Source organism: Heterocephalus glaber, unplaced genomic scaffold (genome assembly GCF_053883595.1).
Source record: "Heterocephalus glaber isolate CG9 unplaced genomic scaffold, H.glaber_assembly_v1.0 deba00001673, whole genome shotgun sequence".
Lineage (NCBI taxonomy): Eukaryota > Metazoa > Chordata > Mammalia > Rodentia > Bathyergidae > Heterocephalus > Heterocephalus glaber.
In genome coordinates, this window is record NW_028258410.1 from 19,766,533 (window position 1) to 19,789,759 (window position 23,227).

General features: G+C 52.3%; 1 protein-coding gene across 3 annotated transcripts in view; it reads left to right on the forward strand.

Moving 5' to 3' along the window:
• Positions 1-23,227, forward strand: part of Prex1 (phosphatidylinositol-3,4,5-trisphosphate dependent Rac exchange factor 1) — a 192,304-nt gene that overhangs the window by 67,727 nt on the left and 101,350 nt on the right. For all 3 annotated transcript variants that reach the window (XM_004858239.3, XM_087197739.1, XM_087197740.1), the window contains 4 exons: positions 1,674-1,745; positions 5,140-5,262; positions 13,859-13,963; positions 21,218-21,319. In XM_004858239.3, the coding sequence (XP_004858296.2) occupies positions 1,674-1,745; positions 5,140-5,262; positions 13,859-13,963; positions 21,218-21,319 (402 nt within the window). The remainder of the gene's footprint in view (positions 1-1,673; positions 1,746-5,139; positions 5,263-13,858; positions 13,964-21,217; positions 21,320-23,227) is intronic.

Sequence of the window (23,227 nt, forward strand, 5' to 3'; positions counted from 1 at the left end):
GCTGAGTGTGGAGAGACAAGACTGCCTTCCTGTGTCCCAGCTCGCTCGGGACCTGCCCTGGGAAGTGCCAGCATGCCTGTCCTAGCAGGCTTGAGGCTGGCCAGCGGCTGGGTCTGTGGAGTGCCCCCATGGGTGTCACTCTGGGGGACAGAAAGGATCTGACAGCTGACTGTTGGGGGTCTCCTCTGCCACCTGCCTTGCCCCCCACTCCTGGCTGTCTTGGGCTGCTCTAGCCATCTCCCCAGCATGCAGAGATCTCTCCAGACAAGCGTGTGGGACAGGACAAGTTCCTGATTCTCCTGCAGCCGGCTCCGTGACCATGTGCTCACCGGGTGGCTCACTCCAGCCCCTGGCTTAAGCAGTCTTGGCAGGGCTGGTGGCTGGCAGACCGTAGTGTTCATGTATCCCTGTGGCTGTGACAGGTCAAGGGACCCCTTTTCCCAGGGGTCTCTATGCCAGTATGGCCAGGTCAGCCTGGGCCGGGCCCCACTTATTGGAGCAAAGCAGGCAGAGGTTGCTGCTGGCCTCGGTTTCCCTTAGATGTCAGCAGCCCCCCATCTTTCATTTCATCCCCTGGCCCACCCTGTCCTGCCCGCTCACGGGGCCAGGCCATGGCCATCTCTCATTGCTACAATGCACCCCCTTACACTTAACCCCTAAAAATCGTTCTTTTCCCCATAACCAGGCTCTTTCATCGACATTTGGAACTGGAAGACTGTGCTGAAAAATATCCTAATTTCTGCCTCCCTCCCCTAAATCAGAACATGAGGTGATACTTGGCTGCCGCCTTTCCAGGTGGTGCCAGCTGGAAGGGGGCAAATGGCTGCTCCGAGATGATGCCCACTGTTCTGCCCATTTATTGCCATGCTGTGCCTCTCACGGGGTGGGGGGTGCTCTCTCTGGGAGGTAGCAGGAGGTCCTGAGCCATCCCTACGGTGGGTCCCTGGCAGCTGCCCAAAGGCAGGAGGGGCTCCTGGAAAGACAGGAGGGCCTCTGCAGTGTGAGCCGGGCGCAGCAGGAACAGGGCCTCCTGTGCACACTGGCTTTTTATGTTATATAAAAAGAGGACAGACTGAAGCTGAGTGGGATGGTGCATCTGCCATCCCAGCACTCTGGGAGACTGAGGCGGGTTCAAGCTCAGCTTGGGGAATTTAGTGACTTGGTGAGTACTACAAAAAAAGAAAGAAAAAATGAGAAGGGGTGCGTGTGTGTGTCTGTGTGTGTCTGTGTCTCAACACACTGATGTGCATGTATTTTGCATACAGAGTCTCTGGACAGAAGCTGAAGCGAGCAGCTGTGGTTCTCACAGGTACGGGGAGCACTCAGTAGACCAGGCCAGGCGGAGGAGAGAGACTTTGCATGTTTTTGTCTTTTGAGCCATGTGAATGTTTTAGTTTGGAGGTTCAATTTTGAAGAAGAAGGAGAAAGAAATGGAAAAGGGAAGATCACTTGCAGCCCATGAAGGGCTATAGGTGGGGACGGAGGGTGCTTGTGCTCCTCTGGGCTCAGACTCCCTGAGGGCGAGCTCCCTGGTGGAGGGAAGGCCAAAGACTAAACTAAGTCTTCAGCCCCCACTGATTCCCTAGGTGGGGCGCCTCTCAGGTCCTGCTTGGTATCGAATCTGTGCCTCTCCTGTGCATTGTGGGTGCTCACCTCTCCTGCTTCTCTCCTAGGCGTTCCTGCACCGCATCCGGCAGAATGTGGCGGACTTGGTGGAGAAGGGCCTCACGGAGGAGAACGTCAAGGTGGGGACCCTTGGGCTGACCCCTTGCCAGTGATCACCGCCGGGGGCGCCGGGGCCCTCCCAGGCGATGCTCAGGGATGGGTGGGACAGGGAGGCGCATCACTCCTGGCCACTGGCTTTGCCTTCCCCAACCACCCCTGCAGCCCCCAGGCCCCTCTCCCAGAGGTGGTGGACAGTAGTGGTGTCAGCCCCAGGTCTTGCCCCAGCGCAAGACCTCCGCTCTGGGCTTAGCGAGGCTCCCCTCATTCCCACCTCCTCATGTCCAGCCCCCTGGGTTAGAGCCAGTGGAAAATCCTTCCTCGTGCGCTTGGGGAGCCTGGCACCCCAGATGCACTCTCTGCCCTGCACTGTGTCAAGGCCGGCTGGTGAGTAATCGGACTTGGCTTCTCTTGGCTGGGTAGTCCTCTGGCAGTCTGAGGAGGGCATCAATGAGCCTTCTGTGTGCCCAGTGGAGGCCCCGCCTGGGCCTGGCTGTCAGAGTGACCTTGCTCCCTGGGAAGTTGTGTTTCCGTCCTCGGTCCCCCAAAGGTCCTGGTCTTAGGGGGAATGGAAAAACGAGGGTGTGGGTGTCTGAGTGCCCAGCACACTTGGTCAGGCAGGACCCCCCACGTCCTAGTCCATCATACCTCTGTCTCTGGCTAGTTCGAGGCCCACTTCTTAGTGTAGGAAAGCTGAGCCCAGAGACATCAGGGTATCATTGCATGGCTGGTCCTGTGGGGACGCACGCCTGTGTGTGTGTGTGTGTGTGTGTGTGTGTGTGTGCCCGCTAGCACACACCCACGTGGACACTCTAGGGTCTAAGCTCTTTATGTATTCATGCATTCACTCATTTATTCAGCAAGTATTTACTGAACACCTATTGTTTATTCTATTTATTCCATCTTATTATAGCTTAAAAGTTCTTTATTATACTTTTAAATTGCAACTAAGTTTTTAAGAGATTTCCTTTTTCATGAGGAATGATTGCCATAGAGTAAGGGGCACAAATTCTAAGTGTGGGTGTGTGGTGGTCACATGACCACACCTGGGTGACCATGGCCCAAGTGAAGGCAGGGAGGGTTTCTTGCCCCCATCAGGCCCCTCTGTGCCCTCCTGGCCAGCCCTCCCTCCTTAAAGGTAACATGGGCTTCTGGGGCCATTGATTGTTTTGTGTGTTTTTGAACTATATGTCAAGTGAGCTCCTTCATGTCTAGTGTTCCCTGCCCACCAGGACGCCTGTGAAATTTGCCCATTTTGCTGTGTGTAGCCCCAGCTCATACTTTTTCATTACTCTGTAGTATTCCAGAGTATGAATGGACCACGGTTTACATATCCATTCTCTGGTAGATGGATATTTGTTATTTTTAGTTTTTGGTCATTACTCCTTCAGACTGGCAGCAGTGGGTGGACTCCAGCTCCTGGGCTGTCCCTGGCCACCCTCAGGTTGTCCCCTTCCATAGACATTCTCGTGTATCCAAAGGGCCCTTGGGGTTGGGCTTCATTCCTTCAGGTCCTGCCCGACCCACATGTCACCTTCTCGGCGTGCCTGTCCCTGGCAGACACAGTTATTTAGATTTGTTGGTATCGCCACTTGCCCTGTCCTGAGGCTGCGGTTTTATGTTTTCTCACTATTTCTTGCCACCTCAGAAACTTATTTAACTTCTTTGTTGCCCGTCTCCTTCCACTGGAGTGTCGCTTGCATGGAGGCAGGACTTGGGCTCTCACTGGGCCTGGTGCATAGTAGGTGCTCAGTAAATTCTGACTGGTTGAGAGACGTCTCCCTGTGTTTATGTTACTGTGTTTGATTTTTGAACTGCGTGAGCACTTTGCAATTTAAATTTCAAATGTACCTGTTAAACAAAAGGAAACTGGAATTTATGCAGTTTGAACACACCTTAAATAAAAAGAAAATCTCTTAGTCCTCCCCAGAGGCCCTATAATTGCTAAGTTATCCAAGAAGTCTGTGTTCCCACCGGCATAGGTAGGACTGGCATTTTCTGGTGTTCTTTTAAAACAAATAAGCCCACAATGGAACCCTGTTCAGAACCTTGATTTTTTTTTTTTCTTCCACCTAACAGTATGTACTGAGGATCATTATAGGTTTCCATATCCATGAATATAGACGTACAGATTCTTTTTACAGCCTGCATAGCTTCCAAGCATGTGGAATTCATTTAACTTCAACTTAACCCGTCCCTGCAGACAGGCATTTGGCTGTCTGCCATGTTTTGTTTCTGCCAAGGAGGCTGCAGGGCCTGCGTGTAGTCCTCACCTTCAGGGCTGCTTGAGCTCGGGCCTGGCACTTCTCTATGGCCGGGCTGTCCTGGCTACCCTGGGGGCTTCAGCAGTGTGCTCAGCCTGGGTGAACACCAGTAGCTCTCACCTCCCTTACCCCCAATTTGTGACAACCAGAAAAGTTTCCAAACGCTGCACACGTCTGCTGTGGCAAAAATTCCCCTAGCTGGAAATGGTTCAGTTCTAAGATGTAGAGTCGGGCGAGGTGGTGTGCACCTGCCATCCCAGCATTGAGGAGACTGACGCAGGAGGATCATCATGTGTCCAAGACATCATGAGACCCTGTCTCACACAAAAAAAGCAAATAAAATATAGAGTTTCCAGATCAAATAATCTGTGCATATAAAATGTTTAGATTGAATCAAGGGACCAGACAGTCTCATATACTGTGTGACGGTTTGAAGAGTGCATTTCAGAATCCTTCCTTATGTGTGTTCCCTGCACCGTGTCATTGCCACGTGTGTGTGCAAGGTGCTCATCGGCACAGACCAGCCCTGGGGTTGGACACACAGTGGTGTCAGGTGTGACGGATGTCTGCACACCAAGCTCTTCCCTCTCTGCCGGTTGCTGAGTGGTGTGGATCTGGGAATGTTACTTCTTTTCTCTGGGCCCCAGTTCCTCATTGATCAACTGGGGACCAGAATAGTTTCTTCGTGGAGGATTAGTGAGGATTAAATGCCATAACAGAACATAACGTTCTTAGCGTGGGATCAGTCATTCATCCTGATTAGTAAATTAATGTTGGTTATATTTCTGCCATAATTATTTTTATGAATGGCAAACAGGCTGCAGTGTTTGCGAATGCCTGTTTGGCTATAAGGTTACTTGCATTGGGAATTATTTCTTCCCCCTTCTCCTCCCCCTCCTCCTCCCCCTCCTCCTCCCCCTCCCCCTCCCCCTCCCCCTCCCCCTCCCCCTCCCCCTCCCCCTCCCCCTCCCCCTCCCCCTCCTCCTCCTCCTCCTCCTCCTCCTCCTCCTCCTCCTCCTATCTTGCAGGGCTGGGGCTTGAACCTGGGTCCTTTCATATGTTAGCAAGCACTGTACCCCTGATCTGCAGCCCCAGCCATATGTGTGGCTTAACCCGTGATTGACACTGTCCTTGGCCTCATGTTTGCTCGCAGATCCTGTTCTCAAACATTGAAGACATCCTGGAAGTTCATAAGGATTTCCTGGCTGCCCTGGAATATTGTCTACACCCGGAGCCTCAGTCTCAGCATGAACTCGGGAATGTTTTCTTGAAATTTGTAAGTATAACACCCCAGTCCCTGGGGCTGTCGGGAGAGGGACTGGCCATGTGGGCAGCACCCCAGCCTTGCACCCTGGGACGAAAGGAAGAGGGTTAGCCCTGCAGACTGTGGGAGATTTTAGCTGCTTATCCCTTCTCTCAATGTGATGTGGAGTGTGACTTCTTGTTGAATGATGGTCCCAGAGGACCCCTGTGCCTCAGAATGACCACAGAGGCAGCCAGTGGTGAGGGGGTGGACTTAGCATCAGACGGACCTGGCTTCAGTTAAGCTTGGCCACCCACTGGCCAACGAGGTGGCTGATGCTCGGTGCCCGCTCAGTGCTTGTCACCCTCACCTCACTCTTCCCGTGGGGTTCCTAGGTCCCTGGGAATGGTGGGGCTTAGTCCTCCCAGGGCCACTGCTTTCCATACCTTCTCGTCCTGCGCTTCTGGGACCCTCTCCACAGGGGGAGAAGCCCACCTTAGCTTCAGGCCAGAAACTCTGGGCGGACTGCCCCTCTGAGCCTCAGTGTCGTCCTCTGGCTGAGAATCAGGAAGACTCACGCCCACCCCCTCGGGTTGATGGGAAGACTCAGGAAAAACACCAGAGTGCTTTTCTGACAGCGTGGTTCTGCAGCGTGTGAGTGTATGCGTACGTGTGTGTGTGTGTGTGTGTGTGTGTGTGTGTGTGTGTGTGATTCTGCTCGGGGAACACTGAACAGTGTCTAGAGACCATTTTTTGGGTCACATCTCCTGGGGGATGCTCAGGCTTCCAGTGGGTGGAGGCCAGGGTTGCCACCAGGTACCCTTCAGTGTGCGTGACACCCCACAGCAGAGAACTGTCTGGCCTCTGTGGCAGCAGTGCCGAGGCTGAGCCTGGACGCACACGGAAAGCGCTTGGCTGTCGTTTGCTCTTGTCACCACCATCGTCACCGCCGCCTCCCTGTCCAGGTCTCCTCTTGATGCTCAGAGACCAGGATGCTGGGGCCTGGGTAGCCCTGCCCTCAGGAAGTGACAGCCCGGAGGTAGTGACCTGGCGGGGGGGGGGTGCTGCTCCTGGCTGCTGAGCTGCTCATTGGCTGTGTTAGTGTGTCCGTGCCTCAGTGTTCTCGCCTGTAGGATGGGAACATGGTATGAACTCACCATGTGTGGTGAGGAGTAAGGGAGCTAATACCGGGAGAGTGCTCAGACAGCTCGGGCACACAGCTCCGTGCCTGAGGTGGGACACGCAGGAGACTGTGATGCGGAGTGGCGCTAATGGGGGGCTTTGAGGTCCCCCTTGGAGAGACACAGAGAAGGGCGTCTGCTCGGGTCTGAAGGGCCCTTTGGCTGTGGAGCAGGGGAGCAGGGAGGCCAGCTCAGGGTTTCTGTTCAGAACAGGAACCCTGGTTCTGCTGAGCAGCTGAGCAGCCTTGGGCAGGTCACCTTGCCTCCGGGGCCTCAGTCTTCAGCTCTGTGAGATGGAGACATAGTGGCACCTGCCATGTGGGCTGCCTTGAGGATGAAGAGGGTTAATTTGAGTGAAGCCCTTGGGCCAGCCTGAGCCGATGCCCCTTGAGTAGTGCTGTGGGCATCTGGGCAGAGGTAGCACCAGGCTGGGCGGGAGGCGATGGCCCGTGCCTGGGGCGCGATGTCAGTGGTGCATTCGGACCCTCTTGGCGCGTTCTCCAGCCGGTCAGTGCCCTCATCCCAGGGGAACATTTGGGTCGGGCAGACTTTGTGCTTGGTGGAGCAGCCGCCCGGCATCCTGAGGACCCAGACATCCCCTGTCTGCACCCTGAGCTTCAGGATGTTCGAACCTGGCTGCCTGGCTTTGCACTGGACCCTGCTGCTTCCTGGCTCTGATTCTGGGCGAAGGCCCTGACCACTCTGTGCCTCAGTGGCCTCATCTGTAAAACACGGATTGGAACCCACCTTCTAGGGTGCTTGAGAGAATCGATCAAGGTGATAGCAGCTGGCACATCATAAGTGCCCTCTGGCACAGCCTGGTCCTCTGGGGCTTGACTGTGTGCACGGTCTCCCCTGCCTGGGCTTGCTGGGCCACGTGCCCCTCCAAAGGCTCCCCATGCTTGAGTAATCCCCACACCCTTGCTGGCCTGTCTGCTCCACACGTGGGACCTCCATTCCTGCCTGGCCACGCCAGGCCCCTTGCTCTTCTGGAATGCGGCGAGCCTGCCCAGAGGCCTCGGAGTGCCATTTCCCCCCACTCCCTGCGCTCTCCTTCTGCCTCAACATCTTTTTCAAATGCCCTTCTCTGTGAGCCCTTTCAGGTCCACCTGTTGGAAGATGGGGGGCTCTGCCCTCCTGCACCCCTCTAGATAGTGTTCTTTATTGTCCTTGTTCCCATCTCACTTAGTAGATGTTTTGCTCCTCTGTTTTTCGTGTCTCCCTCTGGAATATTAGCAGCAAGAGGGGAGGGACTTTGTCATGTGCACTGTCCTATCTCTCTATCAGAAGTGGGGCTTCACCCAAGGAACCGAGGAAGGCTAAGCCCGGTGACACGGCTGTGCAAGTGGCAGAGCTGGACTTGGAACCTAAAGGCAAAGCCAGAGGTCAGATTGATTCGTGTGCTGCCTGTGTAACTTTTGCTGTCTCTGTACCCCTTGTATTATTTGTTTAATCCTTTAAAGATTGACTCACTTAGAAACCTTAAACAAACTTAAAAGGCAAATTTTCATTATTGAAATTAGAAAATGGAAATGGAAAATGTCTCTCGCTATAAATAGAAAGTCCTCCTAAGAACAAATGCATAGATCCCAAATTCTGTCACTGCGTTCTGTCCCAAACTCTTGCCCACCCGCCTCTGAGTGCCAGTCCCGCCCTCAGGTTCTTTAAGAGGAAGCCCCACCAGCGTTAGACTGCCATGGACCTGTCATGTCACACCTTCTGAGTCTCCTTGAGCTAATTGTGACAGTTGACAAAGGAGCCAGCTTTCTCCGTGTGAGTCAGTGTTTTTCATTTGAAATCATATTTTTAATTTAAAATTTAAAATCAGCCCCTCTGCCCCCGTGCTCGCGGAGGATGTCCCTGAGTCATTCTGTCTCAGGAGTTTGAACAGCAGCCCTTGTGGCAGGCTCTTTCTGAAGGCTGGAGATCAGCGTGGTGACCTCGTAGAGCAGCTGATGGCGAAGTTGCAGGGCTCCACCTGCCTCCCCTGAGGCGCCCTGAAGGATCCTAGGGCTGGAAGGCCTGGGGGTACACACAGGTGCAGGAAGGGGGCTGGGCTTTGGCACCTGTGTTGCCCAGGTCAGGGCGTGGACTCCCCCAGGAGTGGGTCCCTTGGGGAGACTCAGCTGAGGGCTGGAGGTGCCACGCTTGGAGGAATGGATGCCTCTGCCCTCACTGATGGGGTCTATCTACACTGTGCACCATGTCACCCACTCCAAGCCCAAAGGAACGAGGCCCCGAATCCAGTCTCTTTCTCAGGCCTCATCAACTGCCTGCTGGATGTGCTTTCCCATGGCCAGTGAGGCAGCGGCTGGGCTGGCTGGGGAGAGGTGATGGGAGCACAGCTGTGTATACAGCCTGTCCAGGGAGGATGGGCTCGGCTCACAGACCTGCCCAGTGGTGCCGCCCTGGCCAGCAGACGAGGAGAAGCCCTCACCTCCTTACCCCCAAAGCTAACCACTATCTCAGAGTTTATCACAAACTAGCACCAAGAAACTGTCCTTTGTGCCAGGTACTATGTTAAGTGCTTACACATATTAATTAAAACTTCACAACACCCTTTAGCAGTGGGTACTGTAATTGTACCTGTTTTACAGATGAGGAAACTGAGGCCAGATTCAATTATAGCACACGTTTGCATAGCTAGTAATGTCAGAGCTGGGATGAAGGCTGGACACTGAGGCTCTGGCATCTTACATTATAAAGTCTCCTGCAGTCCACAGTAAGCATCTGCCAAATGGCAGGCACAGAGTAGTACAGACTTGCTCTCTGCTGCTGGCAGACTCACGGGCTGAGGAATGGAGGGTAAGTTAGCAGACGAGGTCATTTCAGATGGCTGTGTGGATTGTGACAAACACAAGAGTGACTGTGCCTGGGGCTGATTTAAATGGAGAAGTCAGGACTGCTACACCTAGCAAATAGAAGCACAAGACATGCAAATAAATTTTAATTTCAGGTAAACATCACACAAGTTTTTAACCTAAGTACATCTCATACACTATTTGGGACATACATACATGGTTTTTGTTGTACGTCTGAAATCAGCATCCAGCTGGGTGGCCTGTGTTGTGTGTGTCATCTCCACACAGAGATGGCCTCTCCCAGGAGGTGACACGGATGATCTCGGGAGGGGTGGTCCAGATGGAGAGAAGAGAGGGCCCTAGCCCTGAGCTGGGAACAAACTTGGCACATCAGAGGGCCGAAGGGAGGTGCTGTGGAGAGAGGTCAGGGTGTCGTGGGCTTTGTGGCCGAGGCCAGGAGCGTGGGTTTTGTTCTGAGAGTCACAGGAGGCCACTGGGGCCTCAGCACAGAAGTGGGCTGTAGTGGGGTGGCTGACCGTGTTTCACCCGCTCCCTGTGCTGGGAGGATAGGTCAGTGACAGGTAGGGGAGACCTCGCAGGGCCGGCACCTGCCTCTTGTCCCCTCCCTGCTGGAGGGGGTGCCTGTTTGCCCGCTACTTCCTGCCTCTGGTCTCAGTCTTTCTGGCTGTGAAATGAGTGGGTCAAAGCAGGTGGTCCCCACAGAGCCATTGTCACCACCCAGGCACTGTGAATAGCAGCTACGACTCTGACAATTCTCACCTTCCCCCTCTCCCCGGGGGGCTAGATTTCCTCCCCGCTGTCCCCAGCTGGCAACTGTCCACTGCTGCTTTTTGCACCCCAAACCCACAGCCACATGGTCCCCACCCACCACATCTGTGAGTGCACAACTGTGTGTCCGTTTCTTCCTGGTGCCCATTCACACCCCCACGTGGCCTGGGGAGGACATGGAACACTTGGACTTGTAGCTGTCAAAGCAGCATTTGTGGACCTGTTCAGGGCCCCCGGGCCTGAGGCACAGCTGGGGCAGCGTCCATTTGCTGAATTTGATGTCTCCAGGCCTCAAGTCTAGGGTCCCGGCCCTTTCCTCAAGCTGAAGAAGAGGATGACGTTGCAAACCGTGTCAGAGAAGGATCTCGGGGAATGAGGCATCTTGTCACTCGCTTCTCACGCATTGTAGGCAGACATCACTAGCTGGTCACAGCCTCTGACCCTGGGCCCGTAGGGCTCCAGACTCCTTGTCAGAAGTGTCTCAGCTAGCACAACCCACCAATTGGGGTTAGTGTGTGAGAGGAAACAGGTCTGTCTCTGCTTCCCAGCCCAGTCGCGCTGCAGTACAGGTGGAACTTGGGTCAATGTTTTTCATCTTCTTCCCCTTTTCAGAATGTGCCGTAATGAGGTATGTTCACTGTAATTGATGAAAATGCCAACTCAGATAGGCTTAAACAAGAAAGGACTTTTTGGGGTGCGTATAAATGAAATGTTCAGAGAGATGAGCTAGCTTCAGGCATAGCTGGATCCAAGAGCCCATATGATGTCTCCAGGACCTGATTTTTTCGCATTCCTGGGCTTTGTTTTCCCGTGCCGTGGTTTTCATTATTCTTGGAGGGTGGTGGTGGTCTATGGGATACATGCCTCACACGTGCGTAAGATAGCTCTCAGCAGCTCTGGGCTGACACTCTCAGCTCCTCAACAATTCAGCCAGAGGCCCCCTTCCCAATAATTCCATCATGAGGGCTCTTGCTACCCCAGTGTGGGCCATGTGGCCGTTGTTGGCAGGGCAGGGAGCTCTCTGATTGGTTAGACCAATGGACGAAGCATGGGGCTGGGTTGTTCTGCTCCTCTCCCTTCCGCTCTCTGCTCTTTTGGTTTCATTCACCAACTAGTCATGGCGCCACATGTCTGCCAGGCACCACTGTGCCAGTCTCAAGAGAGTTAGACCTTGTCCCATGGAGGCCCCGTCTGGGGACCTGGGAAAGATGGGGCACACAGCAATGAGACACAGATCCCACCGTCCAGGCCTGCTGCTTTCCCAGACCCCAACTTCCCAGCTGCCCACCTCCCTCCTGACTCTGCCTCATTTCTTGCCATCGAAACCTACCCATCCCGTGCCGTACCCTGTCACAGATCAATTCACCCATGAGTTTGCTGAAATAATAACAGTGAGGATGATGGTGACAGCGACATGAACGTGCAGTGTAATACCAGCTGGGTTCTACAATGTACTGTTTTAAACACTCAATATAAGTTCATCTGCCAGTGCTCGCTCATCAGCTTTATGATGAGGATGCCATTACTGTCCATGATTTGTAGATGACAGTGCAGAGGCTCAGAAACTTGCCTTATCTAGCCCGAGGTCACAGAGCTGGGGACCAGGGGAGTCAGGCTAGGTATGAGGGTGGTCTGGCCGCAGAATGTGTGCTTGGTGTCAAATCCACTGATGGCAGATGGTGAGAGTGGCTGTGGGGGCTTTTGGTGTCTCAGCTCAGTGCAGTACTAACAGTGGGGTCAGTAGGCCCAGAGGACACCCAGGGTCTTGGCTGTGGTCACTTTCTCCATGGGTCGAGGCCTCTTACTACTGTTCACTACCTGCATTCAGTCCAGCCTTCCCCCTCTCTCTGCAGGGGTCCTCTGCTGAGCAGCTCCTGAGGCAGCCAGTTCCTATTCCTCCCACTTGGTCCCTCCCACTTCCTCCATGCTACCTGTGATCTTTGGTGTGACTGTTGAGGCCTTGTGGTCCTGATGTCCCTTCACCCCTTTCCCTTGGCCATTATGGTCCCCAGGGCTTATATGAGACCCACAAAAATGGAAAAGATCTGCTTGGACCTTGTGGAGGTGCTGAGGGTGCACTGTTTTTCTTACCTGTCCTTGCTTTTATATTTCAGCCTCTGGGTGGACTGCACAGCCTGGGTGAGGGAGTTGTACTTCATGATTGTGTGTGTTTCTGTGTGTGAGGTAGTGTTTGGAAAATGTAGCTTATATGCAGCGATGCTTCAGGTGGTTGGGTGGGTTTAGAGTGCCTGTCATGTTTGTTGGTCCTGTGGGGTGTGTGTGTGTGTGTGTGTGTGTGTGTGTGTGTGTGTGTGTTTGTGTGTATGCATGCATTTTGGGTTGTTTTATTTTTTGTGCTACTGGGAATTGAACCCAGGGCCTTTGCATTGAGTTACATCTCCAGCCTCCTCTCCCCCTTTTGAGACAGAATCTTCCTAAGTCACCAATTGCTCAGGCTGGGTTTAAACTTCCCATCCTCCTGCCTCAGCCTCCCAGAGTGCAAGGATGACAGGGGTGTGTCCTCACGCCTGGCTATGCTTTGTATTATTGTGATGCTGTTTGTTTTGGCATTTTCCCTTGATGGGTCATGTTTGTCAACTGTGTTCCTAGTATTTTGAAGTTTCCTATGTGCTTGTTGTGGCCAGGGACTCTTCTACTCGTCTTACACATATGTTGTCCTCTAGCAGCCCAAGTGTTGAATCTGTTCTTATGTCCATTTCATGGATGAAGAAACTGAGGCATAGAGAGGGGAGTCAACTTGCCCCAGTCACCTCCTCCTTAGGGTGTGTGCAGCTGGATTTGCTTCACCATTCTGCTGAATGCCCCTTGGAGCTTAGTCTGGGAATTTGTGATTGAAGATTTATATGCTGGGCATTTGCTTCCTACTTCTCTGACCCATGCCATAATCCTGATTCTGCTATGCCTGTGGCTATAAAACCTTTGGCAAGTGACTTGTCCTTGGTCTGTCCATGTGTAAGGGGGTCCCCTGCAGTATTGACCATGTGTGGTTAAGGCGAGATGTAAATGTTTTTACCTTCATTCTAGGAGAGCAGGGTGTGGCCATCAGCTCTGGCTTGGGTGTTGGTGGCCTAGGGTGCTTACTGACTCTGGAATGCGGCTCCCTCCTCCTCTTTGGTTTCTTCCTTCCTGAAGCTGCCCATCAGAAGACTGACTGGGGGCTTGTTTAGGAACAAGACAAGCTGCTGGCTTTGCAGACCCACCCCTTCCTTCCTTAGCTTTTCGGGCTCTCTTGCCTGTCCCAGCCCAGGTCCAGGCACTGCAGCCTTCCTCCCCAGGGCCTCCCCCAGGACATCCTTGTTTGGGGTTTGGCCGGTCTGTAAGCCTTTTGGAACTAGGAACACTCAGCTGAGAGCTTCCTGCTAAGGAGGCTTCTGTCCCTTCCAGTTCCGGAAACCATGACTGATGGCTATGGACCTGGGGACCCTCAAGTGATCTTTAGACTGGAAAGAGTCCAGCTTTGGGCTCAGGGGCATATGGAGGCCAACAGAACTGTCCCCTCACCATAAAAACTCCACAACTTTAATACTACCTTACCACTGGGGACACTGAGGCATAGGGAGGAGAGGTGACTCACCCAAGTTCACAGCTAGGAAATGCAGAGCCAGACGGAAGCCCAAGCAGCTTGGCCTGGTCTGTACTGCTTCCCTAAATGTTTCTTGAGCTGCCAGATGCAGACCTGGGGAAATGGACGCTGAGGGGCCTGAAGTGAGCCAGGGCTGCTTTTCCTGTATTCCCCTCTTCTGTGGCCTCTTCTCCAGGGTCCTAGGTGTCTTGTCCTTCAAGGGCGCCTGCCTTCCTGCTGTGCTGTGCCCCATGAGCTCTCTCCTTGTCTTGCAGAAGGACAAGTTCTGCGTGTACGAGGAATACTGTAGCAACCACGAGAAGGCCCTGAGGCTGCTGGTGGAGCTCAACAAGATCCCCACGGTGCGCGCCTTCCTTTTGGTGAGTCCCTGATCCCTGCCACCCTGCCCTTGGCTTCAGCCTCAGGAATTCAGCTGGCCTGTGCTCCCTCACCCCTTCCTCAGCTGCGGTCATCTCCTTTGTAAAACAGGGATCAGCTAGCTTTTCCTTAAGGGGCTGACTAATGGACATTTTTGGCTTTGTGTACAATATGGGCCAACAACACATCTCGTGCTATTATAGCCATAAATATTTGGCTTCCAAAATAATATGTAAAGGAACAAGCATGCCTGTGTCCCAGTAAAACTTTACTTGCCCAAACAGGCAGAGGGCTGGATTAAGGTTGACTTCGCCAATTCCTCATCAAAGTAAAGGTGCTAATAAAAGTGATAGCTGTAGTAGTAATCATTATTACTACCATTATTATTAGGATGACTAGTAGTGTTAGAATTATTTAACTATAAGCAAAAGAAAGTCCAGTTAAACCAGCTAATCAGAGCAGCCACAACAAAAACAAGTTTACTGGTTCACTTTTCTGGTAAGTTTAAGACCTTAGAGTTAAAGAACTTCAGGCACATCAGAGTCTAGGTGTTTAAATCATGTCATCAAGAATGTGTCTCTGGGCTCTGCTTTTTCTTTCTTGATGCCATTCTTGGGCAGGATCTTCTCAAGTGGTGGCAACATGGCCTTCAGAATCTCCACACTTTGACCTCTCCAACTGGAGCAACTTCAAGATAAAGAGAGCTTTTCTATCCCCATAGTAACAGTGCAGACCCTATATCTGATGTTCATTGGTTGAGCTTAGCTCAAAACATAATCCCTCAACCAGTTGCTGAGGGGTTGAATGATGTTCTGATCAGTCACTTCTGGAGATGGATGGTGGAGTCAGATCCACCCATACCATGGGGTTTGAGGGTGGCATGGATCCCTAAAAGGAGAATTGGTTTGCATTTGTGGGAATGCAAGAAGGTTAGCTGGGAATGGACGATGGTCAGACAAAACAGTAGCTATCTGTTGGTGTTTCCACACTTGCAGAGAACTTCACTTATGAATAAACCAAGTTCTCATTTGGTACCTACTTTGAGTCTTCCAGACCACTGTCAGTGTGTATGAGCTAAGTTATGCTTTGCTTGCTTTGCAGAAATCACAAATAATTGGCTTATTAAACAAGGTGAACATTTACTTCTCCCTTGTGTTGACAGTGTGGTTGTAGACAGCTGGGGTGGGTCAGGGATCAAGGCCTTAGGATGTGGTCCTCACTCCCAAGGCTAAGATGACAACCCACAATGTCCTAATCCTAATTCCAGGTGGTGGGCTGCAGGAAGAGTGAGGAGGGCACACTTGTCTTCTTTTAAGGGCACAACAGAAAGCTGCACACATCTCTTCTGCTCACATCTCATTGGCCAGAACATAGTCACGTGGCCACACTTAGCTGCAAGGAAGGCTGGGAAATGTAGGCTTTACTCTGGTCAATGCTGTGCCCAGCTGAAAATTCTACTGCTATGGAAAATGAATACAGTGAGGGGCCCCTCATAGCCTTTGCCAAAGGGGATTTTGATGATTCCAAAATATTAAGTAGATCTACACCTGAAAAGTAATGAGGTCCCAGTCCTAGTCTTTCACCTTGAAATATCTCTCATCTTGTCATGCCCGTAATAGGGTTTGTTTTTCCATCAACCCATACAGAATACAGCTCACAAAACCAGCTAAAATTACATGGCATAAGGAGTGGTGGCAGGTTCTGAGAGGGCTAGATGATACAATGAAATTCCCAGCTGTACTTCTCTTTAGTGCCGTCTCCAGCACAGGACTTACATGAGTCTGTCTCAGAATGTTGTGCAGTCTCCCTCTGGAGTGAGTTCATGCTGCTCAGCCCTGTTCTAGTGACCATCTGAGGGAGGTACATTGGCCAACTGGTCTCCACTTTTGTCTCGAACATACCAAGCTGTGTTGACTGAGGCTTTTTACTCCTCCTGTTCTGAACTTTCACGTTAACATTTGTGCGCTTAGTTCATAAAATCACGTGGGCAGAATGCGAAGAAAAAGCTGTTAGTGGAAGGCTCCACACAGACAGAGATGGCCAGATTCCTGCCCTCTTTGGGCAGCACCACCTTTGGCCTCCTTTTGGCCTCAGCTGGATTCTGGGAAGCAGAAAGCTGCCAGGAGGGTGAGCACAGGGGCATGGGATGGGAAGAGCTCGACTTCCCTTTCCTTCCATCCTCTCTCTGTGCAGTCTTCCTGGTGGGCCAAACTGCCGGTTTCCCAGCAGCAGCTGGGTGGGGCTGGCAGGGCCGGGGGAGGGTGTGTGCGGTGCCAGCATGCATGCCATCTGTCGCCCTCCTTGCTGCATCTCCCAGCTTTTGGCCACTGCAAAAGAGCTGTCGTGAGTCTGTTAAGGGACGTGAAGGCGTCGAGAACAGAGTCTGGCTTTCCACGCATGCTCTGCTGTGCACCAGCTGAGTGACAGGCCAGGGACTTCAGCTTTCTGCGTCTCCATTTTCTTGTCTATTAAATGGGGTCGATTTAGTCATTTATTTATTCAACAGCTTCTTATGGAGCATCTGTCACCTGGCAGTCATCATTCTAAAGTCCTGCAGATCCAACAGTGGATAGGGCAAGAAATGTCACTGTCCTCATGGAGCGGCCATTCTGGTAGGGGAGACTGAAGTGATACATCATGTGGCATTAAGGAAATAAAGTGAATAGAGGATGACAGGATGTTTTAAGGGAGCTGGGGTACGGTGGCTGATTTAGATTGGTGTTTGGGGAAACTGCTTTAGATGACATTTAAACAGATGTAGGTGAAGTGGAGGGAGACACAGGGGTATCTGGAGGAAAAGCATTCCAGAGGAACTGCAGTGCAAAGACCCTGAGGTAGGAGTGTGTGTGAGGAGCAGCAAGAAGGCCAAGAGTCAAGACCGGAGAGGAAGAGGGAGAGATGAGGTCAGAGAGATTGAAAGAGGTCAGTAATGCGGAAGGTTTAGTTCTAGGAAAGACTCTGAAACTTTAAATTGAAGTGTAGCATTCATGCTCAGTGTGCTCACAGAATGTTGACTGTCAATCTGCTGCACTTGTGGGACCACTGTGGTGATCAAGAGTCGGAACATTTCCATGGCTCCAGAAGGTTCCCTTGTGCTCCATCCCTGCTGTTCCCCCGGCCTCCATGAGAACCACAGGGTGGTTTTCTTACTGAGGCTTGGTTCTGCCTCTTCCGGGAACCTGTATGGATGGAATGAGACAGGATACTCCGGGTCTGGTGCCCTTTGCTCTGGACAGCGGCTGTGAGCTTGGTCCGCAGTGGAGCATATAGTGCGGCTGGAGAACAGTCCAAGTTATTCTCAGTGGGTGGAGCCATAGGGTGCTGCAGCAGAGGAGTGGCTTGAGCTGCTTGGAGTTTGGAAAGACCCTCCTGGCATGAGAGGGTAGAGACTGGGAGCAGGAGCAGCCAGATCCTTCCCTAGGGCCGCCCACGATTGCCACGAACTGGTGGCCTAAACAGAACCTACTCTCGCACAGTTTTGGAGGCAGGAGCCTGAAATCAAGGTGTCGGCAGGGCCGTGGTCCCTCTGAGGGCTCCAGGGAAGCTCTGCCCTCTCTCCTAAGCTTCCAGTGGCCTCGGGTGTCCCTGGCTGTGGCAGCATTGCTGCCCTCTCTACCTGCCTTGTCTCTTCCTCTCATCAGGACATGAGTCAGTGGATTTAGGTCCCTCACCTAGTATAACTTCATCTTAACTGCTTATATTTGGAAAGACCCTGTTTTCCAAATAAAGTCACATTCTGAGGCCTGGGTGGGCGTGGTGACGATTGGGGGAACACCCTGCAGGCCACTGCACCAGTCCAGGCAGCAGGCTGGGATGGCTGGGAACTGGGTGGCAGCGGTGGGAGCAGCAATTGAGCCCCCATGGAGTATGAAGGCCCAGCTGACACAGTTTCAATGAGAGTCACTTTGGGGTACAAATGAATGAGGGGAGTTCATATGGGGCCAAACAGCTAGACAAATGGGAGGACATTCTCCCCAGGCAGTGAAGGCTGGGGCGGCAGCAGGTATGGAGAGGAAATAAAAAGTTCTCCTTGCGGTGTGTGAGGGTTAGGACGCTTGGGTGACAGGTGGTGGGGGTGTTGGGCCGGCAGTTGGGGGCTCGAGTCTGGGAAGGGGCCAGGCTGGAGAAAGCAGTCTGAGTGCTCTCAGCATAAAGATGGTGTTTAAAGCTGGGGTCAGGGTGGCGTCCACCAGGAGAAGGGAGCCAGGGAGACAGGGCAGCCCGGGCATGATGCCAGGAGAAGGTGGGCAAGGCCACCAGGCTGCCATCTCATCTGAATTAGTTCTGTGAAGTGGGAAGATGAAGGAGATCGCTCTCAGAACTTCTTCCCCAGGGCCTGGAGGGTAATAGGAGAGTGATGAATGCAGCTCTGTGAGTGTTTGCTTTTGTCCCCTGTAAATGAAAATAGAGCGAAACAGCAATCTAGAGAGTCTGGTGGGGGAGTGCGGTTGGTGGCGGGACAGCCCTGTGAAGACCCCTTGGTCCTGCACAAAGAGGCCGGCCCTCTTCCCACCAGCCCCAGGCTTCTGGACAGCACCCCTCACCCCCAGCTCCTGTTCTCTGCCCGGAGCTGACATCACCCAGGGCAGCTTGTGGCGAGTGCTGGTTCGGAGGACAAAGGCCTGAGTGTGAGCAGCGTGGGGCCTGGCATCTCCCAGCTGCCACAGCCTGGATGCCCCATCTGTGCCAGGGGCATGCACAGGGTTGGGAGCTATGAGCAGGGACTCGGGTCCCTGGGATTCTGTTTCTGGGAGGAGGGAGCCTATTCAAACCTCTGAGGGGCAGTGGAGTCTGTGTGTGAGATTGGGCCAGGTCTCTGTGCCTCAGTTTCCCCTGGGTGATAGGGAACAGTACCACCTGAGGCGTGAGTGTGGGTGCTCCATATAATGAGGCACAAGGCACAGTGCTTCACGTGGGGTGGCCCCGGAGCCAGTGTTCTCTGGTCTTATTTCCACTTGAATGTAAGCAGAGAATCTGTTTCGTTGGGTGGTCCCCCAGTGCTTGGAACTGTGCCCAGCCTGAGGTAAGCACACAGTGTGGATTTGAATGAATGACAGTGTGAGAATTCCCTTTCCCAGGAGTCCTGATTCATTTCAGTCTGCTAGGGTGGTGTGGAGGAGGAAAACTGAGGATCCACCCCCACCTTCATCACTGATTTGGTAATTCATTAGTTTGTTAATTCATCCTCTGTGCCCACACTGGCCACTCATGAGCCCTGGGGGCCAAGGACCTTGGGCCATAGACTTGGGGTTTTTGTTGTTGTTGTTTGTTTGTTTGTTTGGTTTTGGTTTTTTTTTTTGGTGCCGGGGATCGAATTCGGGTCCTTGGGCTTGGGCAGCAGGTGGCAAAACCACTGAGCTAAATCCCCAGCCTGTGGTTTTGGTTTTTTGAGACAGGGTCTTATTGTATAGTTTAATCTGGCCTTGAACTCATTGTGTAGCCCAGGCTGGCCTTGAGTTCTCATCAGTCCTTCTGCCTCAGCCTCCCAAGTACTGGGATTACAGGTGTGCATCACTTCACTTGGCTGGGGCCATAGACTTGCAACTCATGGTTCCTACCAGCCAACAAATAGATTCTTAACATTGGACCCTTTCCAAAGGAGAGGGTGATACCTGCAGCGTAATTTACATGCTGATCTCCTCTGGAGGCTCCAGGAGGAAGGAGTCCTGGGAACTGTGAGCAAGGTGGGGAATGGTGCTGGCCTCAGGGAGCGGATTCCAAGCCCAGGGTCCTTGGCAGCCTGCCTGGCTCTGGCTCTGGGTCCCACCTCTCTGGCACATTTGTTCTGGGCTGGCCTGGGGTGAGAGACTGAACCTTCCAGACTCCTGAGGTCGGAGCAGTGACGCAGGGAGAATAGTAAGTTTTAGTCTGTAGGTCAGAATTAGAGTTGGTGCCCCTGACAGGGCAGCGGGCATGATGGTGGCAGTGATATTACTTTTATTATTATTGAGGGAAGACAGCATTCTAGGCAGGGGGTCTAGAATGCCCAGGGCCAACAGGGCTGGGCTGGAGGGGCCCTGAGAGGAAAGGAGCAGAGTTGATTGGTGTGGGTGGGAGCCGGGGCGGGCTCAGCGGTTCTGATAGCTGCATTGGATTCCCCATAGAGCTGCGCTTCTTCGCTCTGCAAGCCAGAGTATAGGCATCCATGTGACAACGCCCACATGCCTGTCTCCCAGGTAAAGGAAGAAAAAAATTTCAGCTTCATTTGAAGCTTCCCAGCTCATTTTCCAGACCCCATGACCTTCCCTCCACAGCGGTGGCCCCTGTTGGAATTTGGTACTTTTGTTTCCCCACACATGTCTGTTGGACTGTTTATATGCTGTCCATAAACAATACCTACTTTTGTTTTCCACATCTTTAAAAGATTTATATAGCTGGGCATGGTGGTGTACACTTGTAACCCCAGCTACTCGGAAGGCTGAGGCAGGAGGATAACAAGCTTGAGGCCAGCCCGGACAACTTAGCACAACCCTGGGCTCAATCTTCAGTGCTGAAAAAAAAAATGATTTATATAAATGGGTATCATATGTAATTAAAAATTTTTCTTTTTCTTTTTTTTTTTGGTACTCGGGACCTTGCACTTGGAAGGCAGGCAGCGGAACCACTGAGCTAAATCTCCAGCCCTCAGTTTTTCTTTTTTGATGTAGTAAGTTTTGAGGGTTTATGGATGACTCTTGATTTACCATTTTCTCTGCTGTTCTGTGCACCATTGTATAAATCTGTTACTAACAGACTTAAAAATACAAATGTATTTTTTCGTTCTCCAGTAAATGGCTCTTTAGGTTGCTTCTAATTCTTTGCTGTTCTAAACTGGACAGTTTTGACAATCCACATCCCTGTTTCCTGGTGTGGCTATGGGAAGTTTCACTAGACCAGGAGTTGGCCAGCTTTTCTGTGAAAGGCTAGATAGTAAATATTTTAGGTTTTGCAACTCTGTGATCCTTGTTGCAATTATTCAACTCTCCTATTACAGCCTGCATAGATGATATGTCACGGATGTGGCTGTGACCCGAGAAGATTTTACTGGGTCAGGGAGTGGGCAAGATTGAGTGCACAGGCTGGTCTGCCAAGCCCAGCTGCTGGCTTTGCACTGTGCTATGGAATGAGCGCCTTCTCCCGTCCTAGGGGTTGCTAGATTGCATCCCGAGTGCCGTCTACAGCTGTGTTTGAGAGCGTTTCCTGTGATGATGTGAGGGTAGCCATGTCCTTGTGCTGTCCTCGTCAAGTTTTAACAGTGGTCTCCTGTCCCTTTGCAGAGCTGCATGCTTCTGGGAGGCCGGAAGACCACAGACATCCCGCTGGAGGGCTACCTGCTGTCTCCCATCCAGCGGATCTGCAAGTACCCTCTCCTCCTCAAGGTGAGACGCACACCCAGCTCCTTGCCACACAATAGAAACAGAGTAAAATCTGCTCTGACTGACGTCAGCCAAATAGGAAATGTGTTTGTTCAGGGAGCTGAGAAGTCTAGCAGCATTTTTGGCTTTGGGCCAGGCTGGATCTAAACCAAGCCCCTGCCCCTTCCTCTCCTGTTCCCTCTGCCTTCCACCACTCAGCTTTATTTCCAACGTGGTGGCAGATGGCTGTAGTCACTCTGGCCTCACACCCTTTCAGATTTAGAGTCAGCAGGAAGGAACAGACCTGTCTTCTGGTAGTTGTGATGAAAGTTCTAAGATCCATTCTGGCTGTTACCTACCATCTGTGGCCAATGGAACATCATATTTCAAATGCTTTAGGCTTGGGTCACGTGACTCGAAGCAATTACACAAAGCCTTTGCTCATACCATTTAACATCTTCCAATCTGCTTGTTTGACCTCTGAACCAATCATTACCAGTGGGTAGTGCTGGGTTCTGATTGGCTGAGACATGGTCTTGTACTACACTCTGGTCCCATGACTGAGCAGGGGAGTGTTGTGTTCTGATTGGCTGGGTCAGGTGCTCTACTCCTGAACCAGTTACTCTGAGCTCAGGCTTGAATCATGTGCTCCACCTTGAGCCAATCACTGAAGCTTATCGGCCATAGCCCCATGAATGGTGTCAGATAGGTCCTCTCACCAAAATCTGCGTGATTACTGGAAAGCAGGGAGTGGGGAGGCATAGGTGTTGGGTTGGCAAACTGCAAACATCCACATGCCTGCTGTTTCATCTCCTGCCCTGCTGCTCTGGTCTAGTCTTGAGCACACCAGAGGGGGCAGAGTTGCTGCTTATGTGTGGACCCAAGAACGCTTGATCCTGAGCTCTGGAGTCAGCCATTGGGCAGATCCCAAGCCAAGTGGATGCTCTGCCATCATCTGCTGCTCCCAGCCCAAGGTCTTCCGCCTTTGCAAATGGCGGCTGTTGGCTGGATCCTGTGCTGGCTCTGTCCTGAAGGCCTGTGTCTGACAGCTGTTCCTTGGGCTGACTGCTGGGGTTTGATTTGGCTTGTGGTGCCTCATTCATGCACCTGTTCATAGGGGCTGTGTGTGTCCTGGCTCTGTGAACTGGAAGAGAGAGAGGAGGGAAATCTGCTTGAGCCTCTAAGCTGGACAAGACACTGGGGGCCACCACTGTTTCTGACATAGGCTGCTGACATGTGGCCGTAGGGTGGGACACAGTTCTCCCAGTGCCTTCTCTGGCTGTGCTCTTTACCCTTTTGGGATTCACAGAAGGAGCCTCTGCAGGTGTTGTGCCGTCGTCCTGGTGCCCAGGTGCTGTGGCTCAGAAAGCTTGTACCAGGTGGCCTTGGTGGCCTGTGGGCCAAGGTGGCCCTGAGAAGAGTGCTTTGCTGGATCTGGTGGCGCCTCTTCCTGACTCAAATTAGTTGAGTGTTTAGGAGGCAGAACACTGTAGGGGTTTTAGAGGATGTAGTGGCAGCACTGTAGCCCGTGGGCCAAATCCAGCCAGTGGCCTGTCTCATGCACCCTGTGAGCTAAGAATGGGGTTTGCATTTTTTTGTTTGTTGCTTTTTGAGACATGGTCTCTCTGTGTAGTTCAGGCTGGCCTTGAACTTACTATGTAGCCCAGGCTGGCCTCAAACTCACAGCAGTCCTGCTGCCTCAGCCTCCTGCATGCTGGGATTCTAGGTGTGGGCCATCATGCCCAGCTTCTATTTTCTTAAAGGTTTGTAAACAGCAGAGCAGAGCAGAGCAAAGCAGGATACAACACAGCATGACACAGAGAAGAATATGTGGTAGAACCCAAATGTGGCCAGAGAAGCCACGTATCTGCTACTGAGCCCTTACAGAAACAATTTGCTGATCCTGGCTTTGAGCTGGGCTCTGCAGCTAGA